Source organism: Lynx canadensis, chromosome A2 (assembly GCF_007474595.2).
Source record: "Lynx canadensis isolate LIC74 chromosome A2, mLynCan4.pri.v2, whole genome shotgun sequence".
NCBI lineage: Eukaryota > Metazoa > Chordata > Mammalia > Carnivora > Felidae > Lynx > Lynx canadensis.
The window spans coordinates 150,752,319-150,771,657 of record NC_044304.2 but is presented as its reverse complement, the minus strand read 5'-3'; the positions used below and the strand labels follow the sequence as shown (position 1 = coordinate 150,771,657).

General features: G+C 38.1%; 1 protein-coding gene across 1 annotated transcript in view; it reads right to left on the bottom strand.

Moving 5' to 3' along the window:
* NUP205 (nucleoporin 205) overlaps positions 1 to 19,339 on the bottom strand; it is an 85,616-nt gene that overhangs the window by 54,153 nt on the left and 12,124 nt on the right. The window contains 9 exon segments of the mRNA XM_030308506.1: positions 983 to 1,165; positions 3,160 to 3,365; positions 4,521 to 4,671; positions 6,192 to 6,329; positions 6,510 to 6,626; positions 10,543 to 10,718; positions 15,377 to 15,541; positions 18,131 to 18,359; positions 18,795 to 18,954. Coding sequence (XP_030164366.1) covers positions 983 to 1,165; positions 3,160 to 3,365; positions 4,521 to 4,671; positions 6,192 to 6,329; positions 6,510 to 6,626; positions 10,543 to 10,718; positions 15,377 to 15,541; positions 18,131 to 18,359; positions 18,795 to 18,954 — 1,525 coding nt within the window.

The window sequence follows — 19,339 nt, the reverse complement described above, 5'->3', positions numbered from 1 at the left end:
TTTAAGCTGTTCCGACCTGACCTTGCTAGGAACATAGAGCAGTATATGGTATAGTTAATTACGCTTAATGTCACGTTACTTGACATTCTTACAAGTTGAAAATATACTATCAGGCAGCAGCCTTTAAAAAGAAGTCTTGTTCTAAGGATAGAAATGTCTAAACCCACTCATATTGCATTTTCATTATAAAGGAGCAGTATAAGCACTTAGGACATGAAGTACTGACACACTTCTAAATGCAAAAATGAAGCATTAATACTAAACCAAAAGTGACTCAGCCTCTCGGTACATACCAGCTCCCTTCATTTTGCTCTTGCTAAGTATCATTACATCTTCAGGACACAGGTTAGAAAATAACTAGAATATTCTACTGCTTCAAAACAAAGTTACAATCACCGGCACCTGTATGTTGTAGTGTTTTTTAGACAAACACATATTCCATCTCACCATTTTCCTAGAGTTATTTCTGTAAAGCACATCATTAGTCTCCTTTTTAAATTTAGCATATACATTGAATAACTACACCTTCACAGAAAAATGCCAATACGCTTTACGTCTAAAGAAAGTTGAAAGAGAGATTCTTCATTCTTCTCGTGTGGGACAGGAGGACACAGACGAAGCAAAAAAGAAAAGCGGATGTTCCCCACATTTAATGAGTACAAATAATGCCTGAAGGCTCTTATCCTCCTGGTCTCAAAGACGAGTTGAGGAATTCTGTCCATTTATTAATTTCTCACAGACACTGAAAAACAAAGTCTTAAGAGAAGAACCCATCTCCAGCAACCTAGTGAAGCTGTCAACTGATCCAAGAGAAAAACCCAAGGTGGCTCGTTTCTGATGTTATGCTCAGTACTACAGTCGTAACTGTCTAACTGGGAAGGTCATGGTATACTGGGAGTTGCGAACTGGATGCTCTTGCTTCTGCCACAGTATCAAGCCTCACTTTCCAAACTGTGATAAATAAGACAGCTTGTAATACTACCTGAGTGTATTCCAACGACTGCCAGAGGGAAGCAGCAATTTCAGGAGATTTTCCAAAAGCTGCAAGGGTCTTGAGCAGCTCTGCTTTTAGAACAGGGGGAATGCTGCATTGCAGGAGTCCCAGGATCACCACAACCGGGGTCCACTGAGGATGCTCACAGAGTGCCAGACGAGCATTTTCACTCTGGGAATTGAACACAAAAAGAACAAGGACTTTCCATTTTTTAAAGCTAAGAAAAATGACCAGCAATAATCTAAACTGCTAGCACTTATACCGAGTATTCAAAGGCCTAATACATACTAAAACAAAGAGAAGCTTATGGCTTATGTGTGAAGTCTATCAGTGGATCATATCAGATTACTGCTCAGTCAATGTAAAGAAGAGGGGAGAAACAGCCTTTTACAATTCCTTTTATAGCTCTAAGCGTGGAAAATAATACATATGAGATAAATGGTCGGCCAGGGTCACATAAATCTTAACCTAAGCACTGTCAATCCTGCCTGAAACAATGTAATATATTTTTTACTATATGAATAAATGCCATTTCAATTTTTGAGAAAAAAATGAAGATATATATGGTATCAAATACCACTCCGTTTTAATTCAATAAGAAGTAATTACTATCTTCATGTTTTAATGTTTAATAATGTTAATCCTGGAAAAACTACAAAGACACTATTCCTATCTTCAAGACAGAATGTCTACACAACTTTGCTCTAGGGTATAAGAGAAACAAGTAGAAGAGATTTCTGAGCAGAGAAATTATATAATGAAACTAATGTTTGTTATGAAGACTAATTTGGGGGGCTCCTGGGTGGTCCAGTTGGTTAAGCATCTGACTCTTGATTCTGGCTCAGGTCATGGTCCCCCCGGTTGTTGAGACTGAGTCCCAAGTCAGGCTCTACACTAGCAGCACAGAGCCTACTTGGGATTTTCTCTCTCTCTCTCTTTCTCTCTCCCTCTCCCTCTCTTCCCCCCGCCACTCCACCCATCCCGTTTGCACATGCTCTCTCTCAACATAAACATTTAAAAAAAATTTAAAGACTAATTTGGGAGTAGCAGGTGAGATGGTTTGGTGTAAGGAGAGAATAAAAGAGTAATTCAGTAAATAACTTTTCTTTTTAATTAAAAATATTCTTGGGGTGCCTGGGTGGGTCAGTCAGTTAAGTGTCACACTTCGGCTCAGGTCATGATCTCATGGTGAGTTCAAACCCTGTGTCCGCCTCTGTGCTGATGGCTCAGAGCCTGGAGCCTGCTTCAGATTCTGTGTCTCCCTCTCTCTGCCCCTCCCCCCACTCTCTGTGTCTCTCTCTCTCTCTCTCTCTCTCTCTCTCTCAAAAATGAATAAACATTAAAAATAATGATAATAAAAAATTTCTTGTGGCAGGGCACCTAGGTAGCTCAGTTGGTTGAGCGTCTGACTCTTGATTTTGGCGCAAGTCATGACCTCATGGCCATGGGATCCAGTACTGCAATGGGCTCGGTGCTGAGCACGGAGCCTGCTTAAGATTTTCCTTCTCTCTCTCTCTCTCTCTCTCTCTCTCTCTCTCCCCACCCCCCATCCCCTCCCCTGCTCTCTCTCTCTCTCAAACTAAAAATTTTTTAAAGTAAAAATTGAAAAAAAACTCTTGGGGCACCTGCGTGGCTCAGTCGGTTGAATGTCCGACTGTTGATATAGCTCAGGTCAAGAACCTAGGGTCATGGGATTGAGCCCCACATCAGGCTTTGTGCTCAGTGTGGAGCCTGCTTAATATTCTCTCAATGTCTCTGTCTCTCTCCCCTTCTGCCCCCTCCCCTGCTTGCGCTTTCTAAAATTAAAAAAAAAATCAAACAAATTTTTTAAAAATATTCTTTAAGCATAGATACACACCAACAAATATCTACACTAGGGAACCTTCTAGAAGGATGTGAATCCAAACACTGATTCTTATTTGTCCTTCTATTTTCTTTCAGGCACATGCTATTTATTGTTTTCACATTAGCTGACGGCAATAAGTAGAGCTACCGTTACATCCTCTGAAGGTAAAGAAACACAGAGCCTAAAAACAGAATTCTGTGTGCAAAACTCATCACTTATAAACTTCAAGCATTTCACAAACGTCTGGGATCTTCTTAAAATGCCCCCGTGCCAGAAAACAAATAAAATTACACTCTTACATACTGTGGATGATAATTACCCAAGTAATGATGGTGGATGTGAGCTGTAAAAAGGCAATGAGTCCATCCTGCTCCTTCTGGGTGATGCCACGTGAAGGAAGGTGACGGTACTGGACACTATCTGCACTTGGAAGATCCTTCCGGAGATGCTCATGGTAAAGCATTAAGGAGTGAAAGAAATGTTCCCAGGAAACAGGACTGCCACCTGTTCCCTGAATATTTTCAACTGTAAAGAAAGACAGCATAAAATTTTCTTTCAAAAATGTCTATGCATTTGCTTGGAAATGGAGGGAGAAAATAAACTGAAAACAATAAACTGTGCCTTTATCCTAGATAAGCAGAGTATGTTGTCTTGTCAAGAATAAGCAGTGTGTTGAAAATGGGGTAGAATCCATCTGTGAGCTCAGTCTCTGGATTAATTTTTCTTCAGGGCTAAGAACAGGTGGTACCCAGGCACATGCAAAGGTAAATTACTTGGATGTCAGTTACCTATTTTATATCCATAAGAGTTCTCTGTGTTGTCCTGTGACTACACGGGGCTCCTTTCCCCAACAGCTAATTCCCAAACGTGAGCTTAAATTCCCACAGACAGAGATAAGGACAGTCTAGATTTGTAATTTACACTACTCCGCTACATACCAAGCACAGGGCAAGATAAGCAGGCCTTGACAGAGTAGTCAAAACACTGGCCTTGGAGCTAGGCAGAGCTCAATTCCAATCATGGGACCTACCAAGCAGATGTTTAATAACTATTTCTTTCTCTTCTCTTTTCCAGTGTTTCAATTTAACCAGACTCAAGTCTGAAAATTAAATGAGGAAATTGGGAGAGGGTTGACAGAGAAACTGTAAGAAGAGAAATTTAGAAAACAAGTACTTATGAATTAAGAAAAATCAAAATCATAGGGCAAGGGTATATAGTATGCATTGAATACCAGATGTGTTCTTGGAAGTTTTTATATATTAATTCTGATTTCTTAAACTGAATTGTATCTAATAAAGTCAATGGTAAAACTCCCCAACCTATGAGACCGTAATTAAGAAAGCTCCCAAGGTACTTCTTTCCCATTATTATAAAAATAATTTATATACCTAGTAAAACTTAGTACAAGTAACCAATATTCTTTAACAGGCAGGGGAATAGTGAGTTCAAGAATGTCATGGGGCACCTGGGTGGTTCAGCTGGTTAAGCGTCCAACTCTTAATTTTGGCTCAGGTCATGATCTCACAGTTCCGTGAGGTTGAGCTCCATGTCAGGCTCCATGCTCACAGCACAGAGCCTGCTTGGGAGTCTCTCTCTGACCCTCCCCCGCTCATTCTCTCTCAAAAAACCCAAACAAAACAATGTCACAACAAACTTAGATAACATCCAAGTTTCTCTTACCGTGACTACTACCATTGACTTTAAGCAGGCTGAAACAGTAGTGGGCGCACTGGGGCCCATTGGCTAATCCTTGGAGCATTTTCAAATATGGAATGTAAATCGTTGGAGGCAACAGGTCACCCATTTGCCTAACAAACTTTGACAAGACGACCTGAAGTAGGGAAAAATCAATAGTTTACATAGCATGGACTAACTAGTGAAGACTACATATGAACTAAAACTAAGTGCACTGATTTAATGCCTCAAAGATAAAATAATTTGGTATTCTACTTATGAAAAATTATTTTTTCAAGATTGTCACTAGCAACTTAATCAATTATAGAATTTTCTATGAACAAAAAGCACATTTGTTTCAAAACATCTCAATGCCACAGAAATAAGGCTACTCACATTTTAAATATGTAAAACAATCGAAGAAATTTACTCCTCTAAAATAAACCAGCAAAGTCAAATATACTTGGAACCCACGGTTCCTGAATCCCAGTCAAATTTAGTATGAAGACCCAGGAACCTGAAAGAATTTTGGAGGGTAGCCTAAAAATACTGTTTTGTGTTCTGGCTAATACCACATTCCCACATTCCTGTTCTGTAAATCCACTTCTTAGTTTTCCCTTTTATCTTTGCTTATTCCTTAAATCTATTAACAAATAAAAATGCTATTCAGACACTCAGTCTCATTGGTTGGATTTCAGAACTGAAAATGTTACTGGTCTCTGGAAGTTATTGTTAAATCTATTAGAACAGCGATTTTTCTAATTATGGAGAAAATTATCCTTATTTTTAAGAGATAGTCACTTATCCAGTAAAAGGTGAAATGTCATGCTGTCTATAAGTTACTTTCACGTACTCCAGAAAAATAAAAGTAGTAAAAATAACAGCAGTGGATGAAGCAAATGAGGCAAAATGTTAACAGCTGTTAAATTAAGATGTTGGGTGTTCATTATAATTATTCTCTCTTCCATGTTTCAAATATTTCATAATATAAGGATTTTTTTAATCTTCAAAAATTTTAATCACTCCTCCAAGACATTTTTGTAAATGGGGAGAAAAGTGAAACAATAAATGTAACAAATGCAGTAAAAAGAAAAGGTGTGTGATCTCAGCCTCTAGCATAACTAAAAATTATTCAACATGAAAGACTCCAGAATAGGAAATCCCAAAAGATGAAGATCGATACTGCAATCCATCTTATTTGCTACTGCGTATCATACTTTAGTTAATATAGGACAGAAAATGGACTTTTTCCTACTTTTTTTACTGATTCATTTTGTCATCAATTCTAACTTCTCAGCCTTTCCCTTTAGTACCTACACCTATCCTAACCTCCCCAACTTGTTAAGAATGGTGTATACTGGGTTATTGTCATGCCTACTGGGGACAAATTAATAAATAAATACCAGTAACATTCAAGCAAGTGACACATAGAAAGACTAGACACCTTTCTATGATTGGACACATAGCTAATATGTTACATAAGACTGACTACATGAACTCCAAAATGATCAGAACTTAAATTTAACACTTTCAAATTTCAAAAAGGAAAAAAGTGCAAATTTCTAAAGGTTACACAAGTAGTCATTTGTGTTAACAGCAATTAGGAATTAACATTTCTTCACGGTTCAAGACTCCCGCTTACACCAAGGCAGAAAAACAGAAAAACGAAGAGCTTACCTGGCGTTGAGGGGGTCGCTGATGAGCCACCCCAAGGTAAGAACCTATGATAGTGGAAGTCTGAAGAGGTTCTGAGGGACACCAATATTCCAGAGCAAGCTCCAGATTAAAAGGGTTCTTTTTATATAGCTCACCAATCTGCAAAGAATAAGCAGACACTGGGTGAAAATGCCTCTAACTCAAAAATTACCTTGAATTGAAAATTTACATTTTTATGGAACTCAATTATTTAAGATCTTACAGCTGAACCTTTCCAAAGTTAGGGAGTAAATAATGGAAGGAGGGAGAGATGACCATGCATCCAGTGTAATGGCTTACCAAGAGCATTAAGTGTTCCAGATCCCTTCTAAGTGAAATGGGAGGTTCATTACCCATCTGCATACTCATGTGAATCATTCGAGCATCTTCATCTGCCCGATTCCTCAACTGTTTTACCTATTAAATGCATTGCATACAGTTTAATACGGAAATTTATTATATGGGTTAATAATACTGAAAACAGGAAACCAGCCAACTGTCTAAAAGTGATTACACAAAAGAAAACCTGTTATAACGTCTATTCCACTTTAATGACATAACCAAATATACTAGGAATTTTAGTATGATATCACCATCCATAATTTATATCTTAAAACTTCAATGCATTTTCCACTACAGAGAAAGTGAGTTTAACAACAGTGTTTCTGAACGGGAACATTACTACATTTTAGACAGGACATTTCTTCACTGGGCTGGATCATCCTGACCACTGCAGCACAGTTTAGCACCCCTGAGCCACCTACTGGCTACCAACAACTCCACCACAGATATTATAACAAGCAACACTGGTGCCATTCATTTCCCCAGCATGCTCTGAACGCTATTATTGCCCTGGCTGAGAACCATTACCTTATAAACATTCATGTGAACTGGGGCGCCTGGGTGGCTCAGTCGGTGAGCATCCGACTTCGGCTCAGGTCATGAGCTCACAGCTCTTGAGGTCGAGCCCAGCATCGGGCTCTGTGCTGACAGCTCAGAGCCTGGAGCCTGCTTTGGATTTTGTGTCTCCCTCTCTCTCTGCCCCTCCCCTGCTCATGCTCGCTCGCATGCTCTCTCTCTCTGTCCCAAAAATAAGTAAACGTTAAATAAAAAATTTTTTAATAAAATAAAAGGGGGGGGGGAAGCCTGGCTGGTTCAGTCAGTCAAGCGTCCTACTTTGGCTCAGGTCACGATCTCACAGTTCATGGGTTTGAGGCCATTGGGCTCTGGACTGGCAGCTGGGAGCCTGGAGCCTGTTTCAGATTCTGTGTCTCCCTCTCTCTCTGCCCCTTCCCAACTTGTTCTTTCTCTCTATCAAAAATAAATAAACATTAAAAACAAAAACAAAAGCAAAAAGCTAGACAAACCCACAATTACAGGTGAGGATTTCAACACTCCTCTCTCATTATTTTTTAATATTTAGTTATTTTTGAGAGAGACAGAGCACAAGCAGGGGAGGGGCAGAGAGAGAGAGGGAGACACAGGATCCAAAGCAGGTTCCAGGCTCCAAGCTGTCAGCAAGAGCCCAATGCAGCGCTTGAACTCACGAGCTAGGAGATCATGAGTTGAGCTAAAGTCAGAAGCCCAACCAACTGAGCCACCCAGGCGCCTCCCTCTCTCATTATTCAATAGAACGAGTATGTGAAATTAGTAAGGACGTCGAAGACTTAAACACTATTAGCAACTTTACCTAACTGGCATTTACAGAATATTCCACATAACAGCAACAGAATATACATTCCTTTCATGTGCACATAGGACATTTTCCAAGTTGACCATATTCTCAAACATAAAACAAACCTCAGCAAATTTAAGATAACTGAAATCCTATAAAGTATGTTCTCTGACCACAACTAAAATAACCTAGAAACCAGTTGCAGAGAGACACCTAGAAGCTCCCAAATATTTGGAAATTAAACAATGCCACTTCTAAATAACTCATCGATCAAAGAAGCCTCAAGGAAAATTACAACACATATTAAATCGAACAAAAAAGAAAGCAACATATCAAAATTTATGTGACACAGCCTAAAGCAGTAATTAAGAGATAAGTGTTCTAGAGAAACTGAAATGAGAAGCGAAAATTAAACCCAAAGCAAAAGGGAGAAAAAAATAAAGAGCAGAAATCAATGATAGCAAAACAAAGTAAAAGAATATCAAGGAGGGGCGTCTGGGTGGCTCAAGTGGGTTAAGCGTCCGACCCTTGATTTCAGCTCAGGTCATGATCTCATAGTTCGTGAGTTCGAGCCCCACATTAGGCTCTGGGCTGACAGCACAGGATCCTCTCTCCTTCTCTCTCTGTCCCTCCCTCCCCATCTCAACAATAAATAATAAAACATTAAAAAAAAAAAGAAAAGAAAAGAAAATCAATGAGGCCAAAAGGTGGTTCTTCGGAAAGATCAATAAAATTGATAAGCCTCTAGCCAGGCTAATTAAGAAACAAAAAGAGAAGATACAAACTATCAAAATTAAGAATAAGAAAGGAAACATCATTACAGAACCTATATACATGAACAGTATAATAAAGGAGTATTAGGAATAACTTTAATGTCAATCAATCTGAACGAAAAGGACAAATTCACTGACAGATACAAACCAGTTTGTTCAAGAAGAGACAGATAACCTAAATACTCCTGTATCAAAAAAAAACCCTCCAGTATCCCCAATTGTGTGAATTGTTTACCCTATTCAAACCACTGATTATCTTTCCATAATCAAAGTCCCATCTGGACTACTGATTAGGAAAAACTTTAAGTCTTAAGCTTTCTAAGGCTTCATTTCTACAAATGTAAAACGAAAGGATTAGCAGGCTTCTTCCTATTCCAAAATTCTGTGGTGTTAATCTATCAAGTCCTCCAAGGTTACTGAGGGTTCAGGTTATCTGTTAAAGTATTCCTTGAATGGGGCACCTGGGTGGCACAGTCGGTCAAACACCCAGAGTCTTGATTTCAGCTCAGGTCATGATCTCACAGTTCATGAGATTGAGCCCCATGTCAGGCTTGGGATCCTCTATCTCCCTCTCTCTCTGTCCATCCCCTGCTCATGCATACACGTGCTCCCTCCCTCTCTCTCTCTCAAAATAAATAAACTTAAAAAACATTCTTCCAAGTATTCCTTGACTATTCTAGTCCTAAGAGAGCTATCCTTAGCCTATATAAATTCACAGTAGTTTACTATCTATACCTCTCATTTACCTACTTTTACTACCTAATCTCTCCAACTAGATTCTAAATTCTTTGCTGATAACGAATGAGTCTCCTACTTATTGGTCTTCTTCACAACACCTAGAATACATAGTACCTGGCACACAGAAGAAACTCAACACTTAATTCGTTAAATAATGAATAAGCACTGCACTCCTTGTTTGTTGCCATTTGAGGTACCTTTTCCATTTGCCTTATGTGTTTCAGGAAGTATGGTACCAAAACCACACAATATTACAAATGTAGGTACTCTGGGGTGCTTTTTTCTGTTTTATTTTATTTATTTATTTTAACATTTGTTTATTTATTTTGAGAAACAGAGAGAGCTCAAGCAGGGGAGGAGCAGAGAGAGAGGGAGACAGAGAATCCCAAGCAGGTTCTGCGCTGCCAGCATGGAGCCCAACACGGGGTGTGAACCCACGAACTGTGAGATCATGACCTTAGCTGAAGGCAAGAGTCGGACGCTTAACCAAATGAGCCACCCAGGAGGCCCTGGGGTGCTTTTTAAAATACACACATAAAAAGTGAATTCATAGGGCTTTACTCCCTCATTTACTTCCTGCCCCCACTTTGATGGCTTTCTTGGCACAACACTGCACAAAACACACACACTCTCAAGAAACCATCTGACATGGCTCATAGTTATAGATCATACTGATAGCTTGAATTCTTTATTCAAAAGTAGCCTTTGCATTACTTGTAAGCAAGCAGAAGCCCATTTATACACTAATTAAGAGTCTAAACAATTATCTATAAAACTGGAAATTTTCCACTATGGCTCTTCCAAATCATATGTAAAAATATATCAATAAGGCAAACCTAAGCACTGATCCCTGGGATAGCATGGTATTAATACTTTTCTACCCATAGTGATTTAACTATTGCTTTCTCCTTATTAACTATTCTCAGTGTCAAATATATTGTTCTTTTAAGCTTATTCTCAGTTAACAAGTCTTATTTCATTTTCATGAGTTACTAATTCAAAAGCTGTAACACAACTATTGCCAAATTACGGTCTGTAGTAAAATATTTTACTAGTTTCTAAAACATAAAGTTAGCTAATTGATCGGTTCTATTATTTCATAAAAATCTTCTACTACTTTTTACTTATCCTATATTATTACACATACCTTCATTGGCATGAGTGCAAGGAAATCTGTGATGAGATTATGGATTCTACGAATATAAAATTCCTCCTGATAGAAGTTTTCTGACACCACCACGGATTCAGTGAGAAACAGGAAAACATTGTCAGCAATTGCAAGCTCTGCCATTGCTTCATCTGCTTCTGTGAATTCAGCCAGAGCTAGAAATATATTTTAAAAAACAGCACATGGAGAAAAAGTTATTAAACTAGACTATAGTATTTCATAATACTCTGCTGATGTTTCAAAATTCAGGTTATCTTCTCAACCTTCAAGCATGTCTATGTTAAAACTAAGACTGTACCCACTGTAACTGACTCACAAACTCAAAAGAGCTACTGAAAAAGTACATTAGAAAACCATGGGGCACCTGGGTGGCTCAGTCAGTTGAGTGTCTGACTTCGGCTCAGGTCATGATCTCACAGTTTGTGAGTTCAGGCCCCACATTGGGCTCTGTGCTGCCAGCTCAGAGCCTGGAGCCTGGCCGGCTTTGGATTCTGTGTCTCCCTCTCTCTCTGCCCCTCCCCTGCTCATGCTCTGTCTCTGTCTTTCAAAAATGAACAAACACACACACAAAAATTTTTTTAATAATAAAAAAAAGAAAGAAAGAAAGAAAGAAAGAAAGAAAGAAAGAAAGAAAGAAAGAAAGAAAGAAAACCATGTACTCCTATTGACAATAGCCAAAGTACGGAAAGAGCCCAAATGTCCACTGACTCATGAATGGATAAAGAAGATGTAGTGTGTATATATGTATGTGTGCGTATACACACACACACACACACACACACACGTTGTATATGCGTGTGTGTGTGTGTGTGTGTGTGTGTGTGTGTATTGTAAAAACACACACACACAAACAGAATTATTACTTGGTGATCAAAAAGAATGAAATCTTGCCATTTGCAACAATGTGAATGGAACTAGAGTGTATTATGCTAAGCGAAGTAAGTCATTGAAAGACAAAATACCATGACTTCACTCATATGTGTAGTTTAAAAAACAAAACAGATAATCATAGGGGAAGGGAAGTGAAAATAAGATAAAAAATGAGAGGGAGACAAGCCATAAGAGACTCTTAAAATACAGAGAACAAATGGAGGGTCGCTGGAGGGGGCGTTGGGTCAGGGGATGGGCTAAATGGGTGATAGGGATTAAGGAGGGCACTTGGGATGAGCAATGGGCATTCAAAGTACTAAACTCTATCCCAGAAATCATTATTACACTATATGTTAACCTGGATTTAAATGATAAACCAACCTTGTATTCCTGTAAGAAACAACACTTGTGAGAAAGAAGAAAAGAAGAAAAAGAAAAAGAAAACCATGTGCTCTTCTCAGTAACATGAGTGATAAATAATTTCTTCAGAGATACATGATGTAATACTGAAATAATCAGGGAATTATTATCAAAATATTAACAAACTGATGCTTTAATCTCAATGAAATGAACTAGATCATTCAGAAAAAGTCTTCACAACTAATAAGACCAAAACCTGAACATGACCACCTAAGTAACTCTTCTAATTTGGCAACCAAGTAGCAAAACTTAAAAACTAAACCTTAACCTAAAGACAAACTGGTCTACTTGTAACTTTTTTTAGCTTTTTATTTGAAAAACTTCAAACAGGTATCTATCAATATATAGACCAATATAATGAAAACCACACACCCATCATCTAGCTTCAATATTATCTATCCATTTACAGTTAATTTTATCTCCTCTAGATCTCCATGCGTTTCCAAATTAGATGAAAGCAAATGCCAGACTATTCAATATTTCACTCATAAGTATTTCAGTATACAACTCAAAAAGATTCTTTAAAATCAAAAGAAAAGTAAGTGATACATACAAATACCATTATATCTCAATATCATTAAATCTTCAAAAAATTCCTCAGTATCAAATATCCACAAAGTAATCAAATTTACAACCGTCCCATGAATGTTATAAAAGATATTAGTTTGGATTTTTGCTTTTTGTCTTTTGTGCAATCTGTTTGCTTGAATCAGGATCCAAATAAGATCTACAGATTGCGTTTGAGTGATACATCTGTAGTGGGCTCCTCCTGTATCTTTTCAATTTTTCCCTTGCCCTTATCTGCAGTAGAAACTAGACTTTTATCCTGTAGAGTTTCCACAATGGTTTGACATCCATCCCAGTGGTACAGTTAACATATTCCTCTGTCCTCTGTTTACATTAAAAGTTGGCAGTTTGATCTCCAGAGACTTTACTTATGTTCAATCTTTTGGTAAAATATGTGATAGGTACCGTTATGTCCTCAAGAAATAGATTGCTATTTACTTCTTTTAAATGTACATATAAATTGCTAGGTAACCTTGTGGTAATCCGGCTTTGGATAAGAACTGCTACATAGTTTGTTCTGCTTGAGCATCATACAAATCAAATACATAGTGCGCTACTCAAAGTACATTTTCTTTTTCCTTTTCTTTAAGAAAGAGTGCGAGCAGGGGAGGGACAGAGAGAGAGAAGAGAATCTTAAGCAGGTTCTGTGCTGTCGGCACATAGCCTGATGTGGGGCTCGAACTCACAAAACTGTGAGATCATGACCTGAGCCAAAATCGAGTCAGACATTCAACTGACTGAGCAACCCAGGTATCCCTCAAAGTACCACCAATTTTCATTGCCTTGGAAGGGGTCAGGAACAGATAGAAGCCAAGAGCCTCAACCAGAGGAAAATAATGAGCTTTTATGTTTTATTTTGCATTTTGAAATAAAGCCTAGCCATACCATACAAACTCCTTGAGAACAAAATAGTTGTTTTTATTTTGACTAATAATACTTATTAAGATTATAAATTAAATATTAATAATAATTATTAATTACAAACCTTCACTTGAATTCAGAAATACTGGAATTAAAACTGCATGATGATCAATTCAAGAACTATTTCTTGAAGACTATTTAGGTAATAAAGCAGCATTAATATCTAAATTCTAGCACTTTTTTAAAACAAATTTTTTTTTTTTTAATGTTTATTTATTTTTTAGAGAGACAGAGACAGGATGCGAGTCGGTTAGGGGCAGAGAGAGAGAAAGACACAGAATCTGAAGCAGGCTCCAGGCTCCGAGCTGTCAGTACAGAGCCCGACGCGGGGCTCAAACCCACGAGCCGTGAGATCATGACCCGAGCCGAAGTCGGACACTCAACCGACTGACCCACCCAGGTGCCCCTGAATTCTAGCACTTTTTAAAATTCAAATTTCAGAAACTTTTTTAGTTTAAAAATGTTTAATTATAGTACCCCTAATTATCAAACTTATAAAAAAAATATGAACATGTAAAACTAAAGAGAATAAGTAGCCAAAGATTTGGGACTCGAAACTAGGTATGGAATCCTAAGCCTACTGTCATCAATAGCAAACTGTAACACATTCTTCTGTACCCTTCCAGATGAGGGCAAGAGTACAGTAAATCACAATATGTGAAGTTAAGTACCACATACCCACTTAAAAGTTTAAAGGATAATTTTATGCCAGACAAGTATTAAAATAAGACTTGCAAATGACTAAGAGATATAGTTCAGAAATAGAAGTTATGCACGAATATGAATGTCTAATTAGCCATGAATTAGCTTTAATATAAAAAATACTTGGCCGGCGCGCCTGGGTGGCTCAGTCGGTTAAGCGCCTGACTTCAGCTCGGGTCATGATCTCGCAGTCTGTGAGTTCGGGCCCCACGTCAGGCTCTGTGCTGACAGCTCACAGCCTGGAGCCTCCTTCGGATTCTGTGTCTCCTTCTCTTTCTGACCCCACCCCTCCATGCTCTGTCTCTCTCTCTCTCTCTCTCTCTCTCAAAAATGAATAAACATTAAAAAAATTTTTTGAAAAACAATACTTGGCCAAAGAAAGACCCCCTAATACAAAAAAAAAAAAAATGCTTTCTGCAGTCTCCTTGTGAACAGTAGGACACTAGTGAACAAAACATTCTAGATTCACATAATTGATAAGATACTAGAATCTGTTGACACTCCACAACTAGAAAACACTGATATGGATAATAAACCTTAATAAAATCTTTCCAGATCTACCATAAAAACAAGTGACAGTTCTTTGGGCTTCAAATTACAACAAAAACATAGTTCTCATCCTGTTAAAACACTATAGTATGAGAATTACATGAATGTCAACAGCAGAACAGGATATGCTATAGTCGGTCATAGACTATTAAAGTCAGACTTCCACGTCCATTCTTAACTGATACAAATATCTCCTTTCTAATGTATTTTCTTTTAAAATAACACTAGTTTTTAATTTGTGAAAAATTATTTTGTGAAACCAAGAAAACGTAAAAAAAATCGTAAATTTTAATTTAAAAAATTATTGTGATACTGCCATTTCAAAATTTTACTTTTTTTTTTTTTAATGTTTTATTTTTTATTTTTGAGAGAGAGACAAAGTATGAGTGGGGAGGGGCAGAGAGGGAGACAGAATCCGAAGCAGGCTCCGGGCTCCGAGCTGTCAGCACAGAGCCCAACGCGGGGCTTGAACTCACAAACTGTGAGATCGTGACCTGAGCCAAAGTCGGACACTCAACTGACGGAGCCACCCAGGCGCCCCTCAAAACTGTACAGTCTTAAGGGAAAAAAGAGCATTGTCACTGGTTCCAAGAAAGGGAAACCATATTTCATAAAATTTCTTTTGGGAGACCAGGACAAAAAAAGTCTGTATTTTACCACATTCCAAAGCTTCATTTAATACAACTCCAGATATCTTCCCATGCTCATGCTTATATGTCAAAGATAACATAGCACTCAAGTTGATACGTTCTTTCCACAAGAGAGTTCCTTACAATCAATTTACCTGTCACATCAGGTAGCTGAGATATTCCTCTCAGTGCCAATGCCCAGGCAAGTCGAACCGTGGCTTGCAGCCCAGGCAGTTTCCAAAGCTGTGAGTCCTGAAGGCGGGAGTGAATGGTTGCAATGTATTGTCTTTCTGTCAATAGTGGAAGCTGATGAATCATATCTGAAAACACAAAAATAGACCACTGTGCCAACAAGTAGAGAAATCCTCACTTTTGATACATAGGAATGATGGCTAAAGATCAGGAAATCAGAGTTCAATGAATTATCAAAGAATCAGGACTAACCAAAAAATAGTGTTTGTGTTCGACAAACCAAAAAACACACTACCGTAAAAATTCTATACAAACTAATACTGAAAGAGGCAATTGACAATAATTCTAAATTTTAATTCTTTTTTCAATGGTTTTTTTATAAGTATACTATAAAAATTTTTTAAAACAGTTAAAAAGCCAGTTTTTCTGCATACAAATTCTAAAATCAATGCAATTTAAAGATCAAAAAAGATAGAATTTGGGGTGCCTGGCTGGCTCGATCAGTAATGCAGGCAACTCTTGATCTCGGGGTTATGAATTCGAGGCCCCTGTTGGGTGTAGAGAGAACTTAAAAGTAAAATCTTTAAAAAAAAAAAAAAAAAGATAGAATTTTACTACATAAATGCCTACATTAAAATATCAAGCAAAAACAGACCAAAACAAGAATTCAAATTGCAAACAAGCATCGACTGTGATTATAACAAATGAAATTGCTAAATAATAATTAAATGATTTTCTATTTACAGTTCAGTCATACTCTGGTATTTCAAACAAGCATAGGATTCTGAATAAATGTAAAATGGGAGGTTGTGAAATCGAGCCTCGAGTCAGGCTGCACGGGGGTGTGGAGCCTGCTTAAGATTCTCTCTCTCCCTCTTTCTCTGCCCCTCCTCTGCTCCCTCTCTCTCCGAGAAGTCTGGGTGGTTCAGTTGGTTGAGCATCCAACTTTGGCCCAGGTCATGATCTCACAGTTCATGAGTTCGAGCCCCACATTGGACTGGCTGCTGTCAGCACGGAGCCCGCTTTGGATCCTCTGTTCCCCTCTCTCTCTGCTCTTTCCCCACTTGTAAACTCTCTCTCAAAAACAATAAAAATTTTTTAAAAATCTAAAATGGGAAACACCACTGACACCTAAGACTTTATTTTACTTATTTTCTTGTCCTTCCTTTTGATGTCAGTGGTTCCCAATCTTTAATACTTATTTTTTTTTTAATGTTTATTTATTTTTCAGAGAGAGAGACAGAGTGCAAGCAGGGGAGGTGCAGAGAGAGAGGGAGACACAGAATCTGAACCAAGGCTCCAGGCTCTGAGCTGTCAGCACAGAGCCCAACGTGGGGCTCGAACTCACGGACCCCAAGATCATGACCTGAGCTGCAGGCGGATGCTCAACTGACCGAGCCACCCAGGCGTACCATATTTCTTTTATTTCTTAATGTTTATTTTTGAGAAAGAGAGTGCACGCACAGTGGGAGAGAGGTGGACAGAGGGTCTGAGGCGGGTTCTGTGCTGATAGCGGCTTCAGCGCAGCGAGCTTGATGTGGGGCTCAGACTCTCAGACTGCAAGATCATGACCTGAGCTGAAGTCAGATGCTCAACCGACTGAGCCACCCAGGTGCCCTAGTGGTTCCCAATCTTTAACCAAGAACACATTCTTTAATTTCCTGTAGTTTGAAAGTTTCTGTCTACTATTATACATGCACTAATAATTCACTTCTCCCATTTATTAATCAAACATATACAGAACGACCAACAAGAAATCACAATTAAAATGAGTTAATCATCAGCATCCTAAATTCATAAAATTACAACCTAATACAAAAACCTTACATCCTAGCCTATGAAACTTTCCAGGCATTTCATTTCGCTGCTGCAAGTACCACTTACAAAGTTCCATGAACACAGCTTGGCCCCACTTAATTCTGTGCTTCATTTCATTCAATACAGGAAATCTGACCAATGCCTTAAGTGGCAGCATTCCTATACGAGCAGAGGCACCACTCTTTTTGTGGCACACAAAGCACCGTGTGATAATCTGATTGGAGGAAAGGAGTACTTATGCCTTCCATAAGCCTTCCCTAATGTCTAAGGATGGCCACCAAAGATGAGTGGAAAAGGTCTATTCTCCCTACATACCCACCTATTGAAAGATGCCAACAATACGGTCAAAAGTGGACAGGGGATAACTGTTAGAATAACTATAAACACCTGTGACGCTAAGGGCACTAATCTTCCTCTGCAGGAATCATTTTTGAGATCCTCTTTTCTAAGCAGTAATTATGAATAAGGTCACCAAGTAAAAATTTTATATACTTCAGAGACAACATAAATCAAAGATGATATATTACTAAAAATGATAGTTACCCTCCCCTAGAATGTTTTCATGAAAGGTCTGAAATGTGAATAAAATGTAAAGAAACAAGCAATTACGTAAATTACGCATGGAGAACTCATGAACATGTATTGCGTAATCTTTATCACTTTCCTATTCCAAAACTGAGAAGGACAATAACGACATCTAACAGAGCGCAGAATTTTTTAAATGTCATCTTTTATGTCAATACTCAAATATGGATGAACTGCACACACGGGAATAAATACAGGAATAAAATGTACAATTTCTTACGTTAGTTAAAATACTGCCCTTCTTAAATGTTATCTCCATAATTTAATCTCATTTTTAAAAAAGTAAATGTATTAATAGGTATAAAATCCAATACCATCTCGCTCCTCTGTGCTTTGTTCTATAAAACTGATATCAAAGCAGTACAGAAGCGCCATAAGAAGAGCCAGATTCACTGCATCCAATGAACCATTAGCCTCAACTGTCACTTTTTCCAAATGTCCAATAAGAAGCAGAGTGTCATCTTTGCCTAAAGGTGACTGACAAGCCCAGGCAAAAAGGCTTTCTGCCAGAGACTGCCTGCACTCCTTGATAAGATCAGAAACCTAGAAAGAAAAATGTATGATTGTTAGTACACATAAATCACAGTGAAACCACCCGGTCTTCTTCCAAAAATGTAAACTACCTTTTCCAAAGCTAAGCAACTAAATAAATCTATCTGAATCCACAAGTGACCCTAACCTGCCACCTCTGGAATTCTAAACAAACCCTACTGTTAATTCCTCATTTTAAGTTCCAAGCTCTGTCATGGGATGACCTATTTCCTGAAGAGTTCATTCCAGGAAAAGAGCTACAACAGCATATAAGTGACTAGAAAGAAGTGAAAACAGCTACAAGCCAATTTTGGACACAGATGCCTACACATTTTAACGTACGTTAGCAATTTTCTATGCCCACGTTCTAATTGTTCTAATTGTCATGACTTTTCTGCCCGAGACCTGACATAGACAACCCATGAACAGATCTCAGTGAACCCTTGCCTCTTTTCGATGTTTTTCACTGCCCAAACCTCTCTCCCGCTGTAGCTTCTCAAACTCATTGTTCACATCAATCTGTGACACCAGAGTAAGCACTTTATAAGTCAATCCTTGCTCCATCAGTTCATCTGTAAAGCGTGTTGTCATGGAAACCAGCTCTGGACTGTAACGAAAAGAAATCAATAGAGAAAGTTACAATGAACAGTAATGCATACACTTCTTCACCTTACAGATATAGCAAATGCTGTTGACAATAATATTACGTTACTGGACAAAACAGGATGAATTATAACCCAGCTCTTTTAGTTCTTTCTAGATAACTAGGCATCAATAAACTTCTAAGCATACTTCTTTTTTGTTAACAAAATAAAGCAGCTTTAATCTGTTATTCTTTACAGAATAAGGAAGTATTTATTGCTCGGCTATGTTACATATCTTACTTAAATTATACATACTGGAAGGAGAAATTTATGTTATTTCTAATAATAAATTAATAAATCTTCAGATAATTTTTAATAAAGCCTTGAAATCCTAAGAAGCAAACAGAC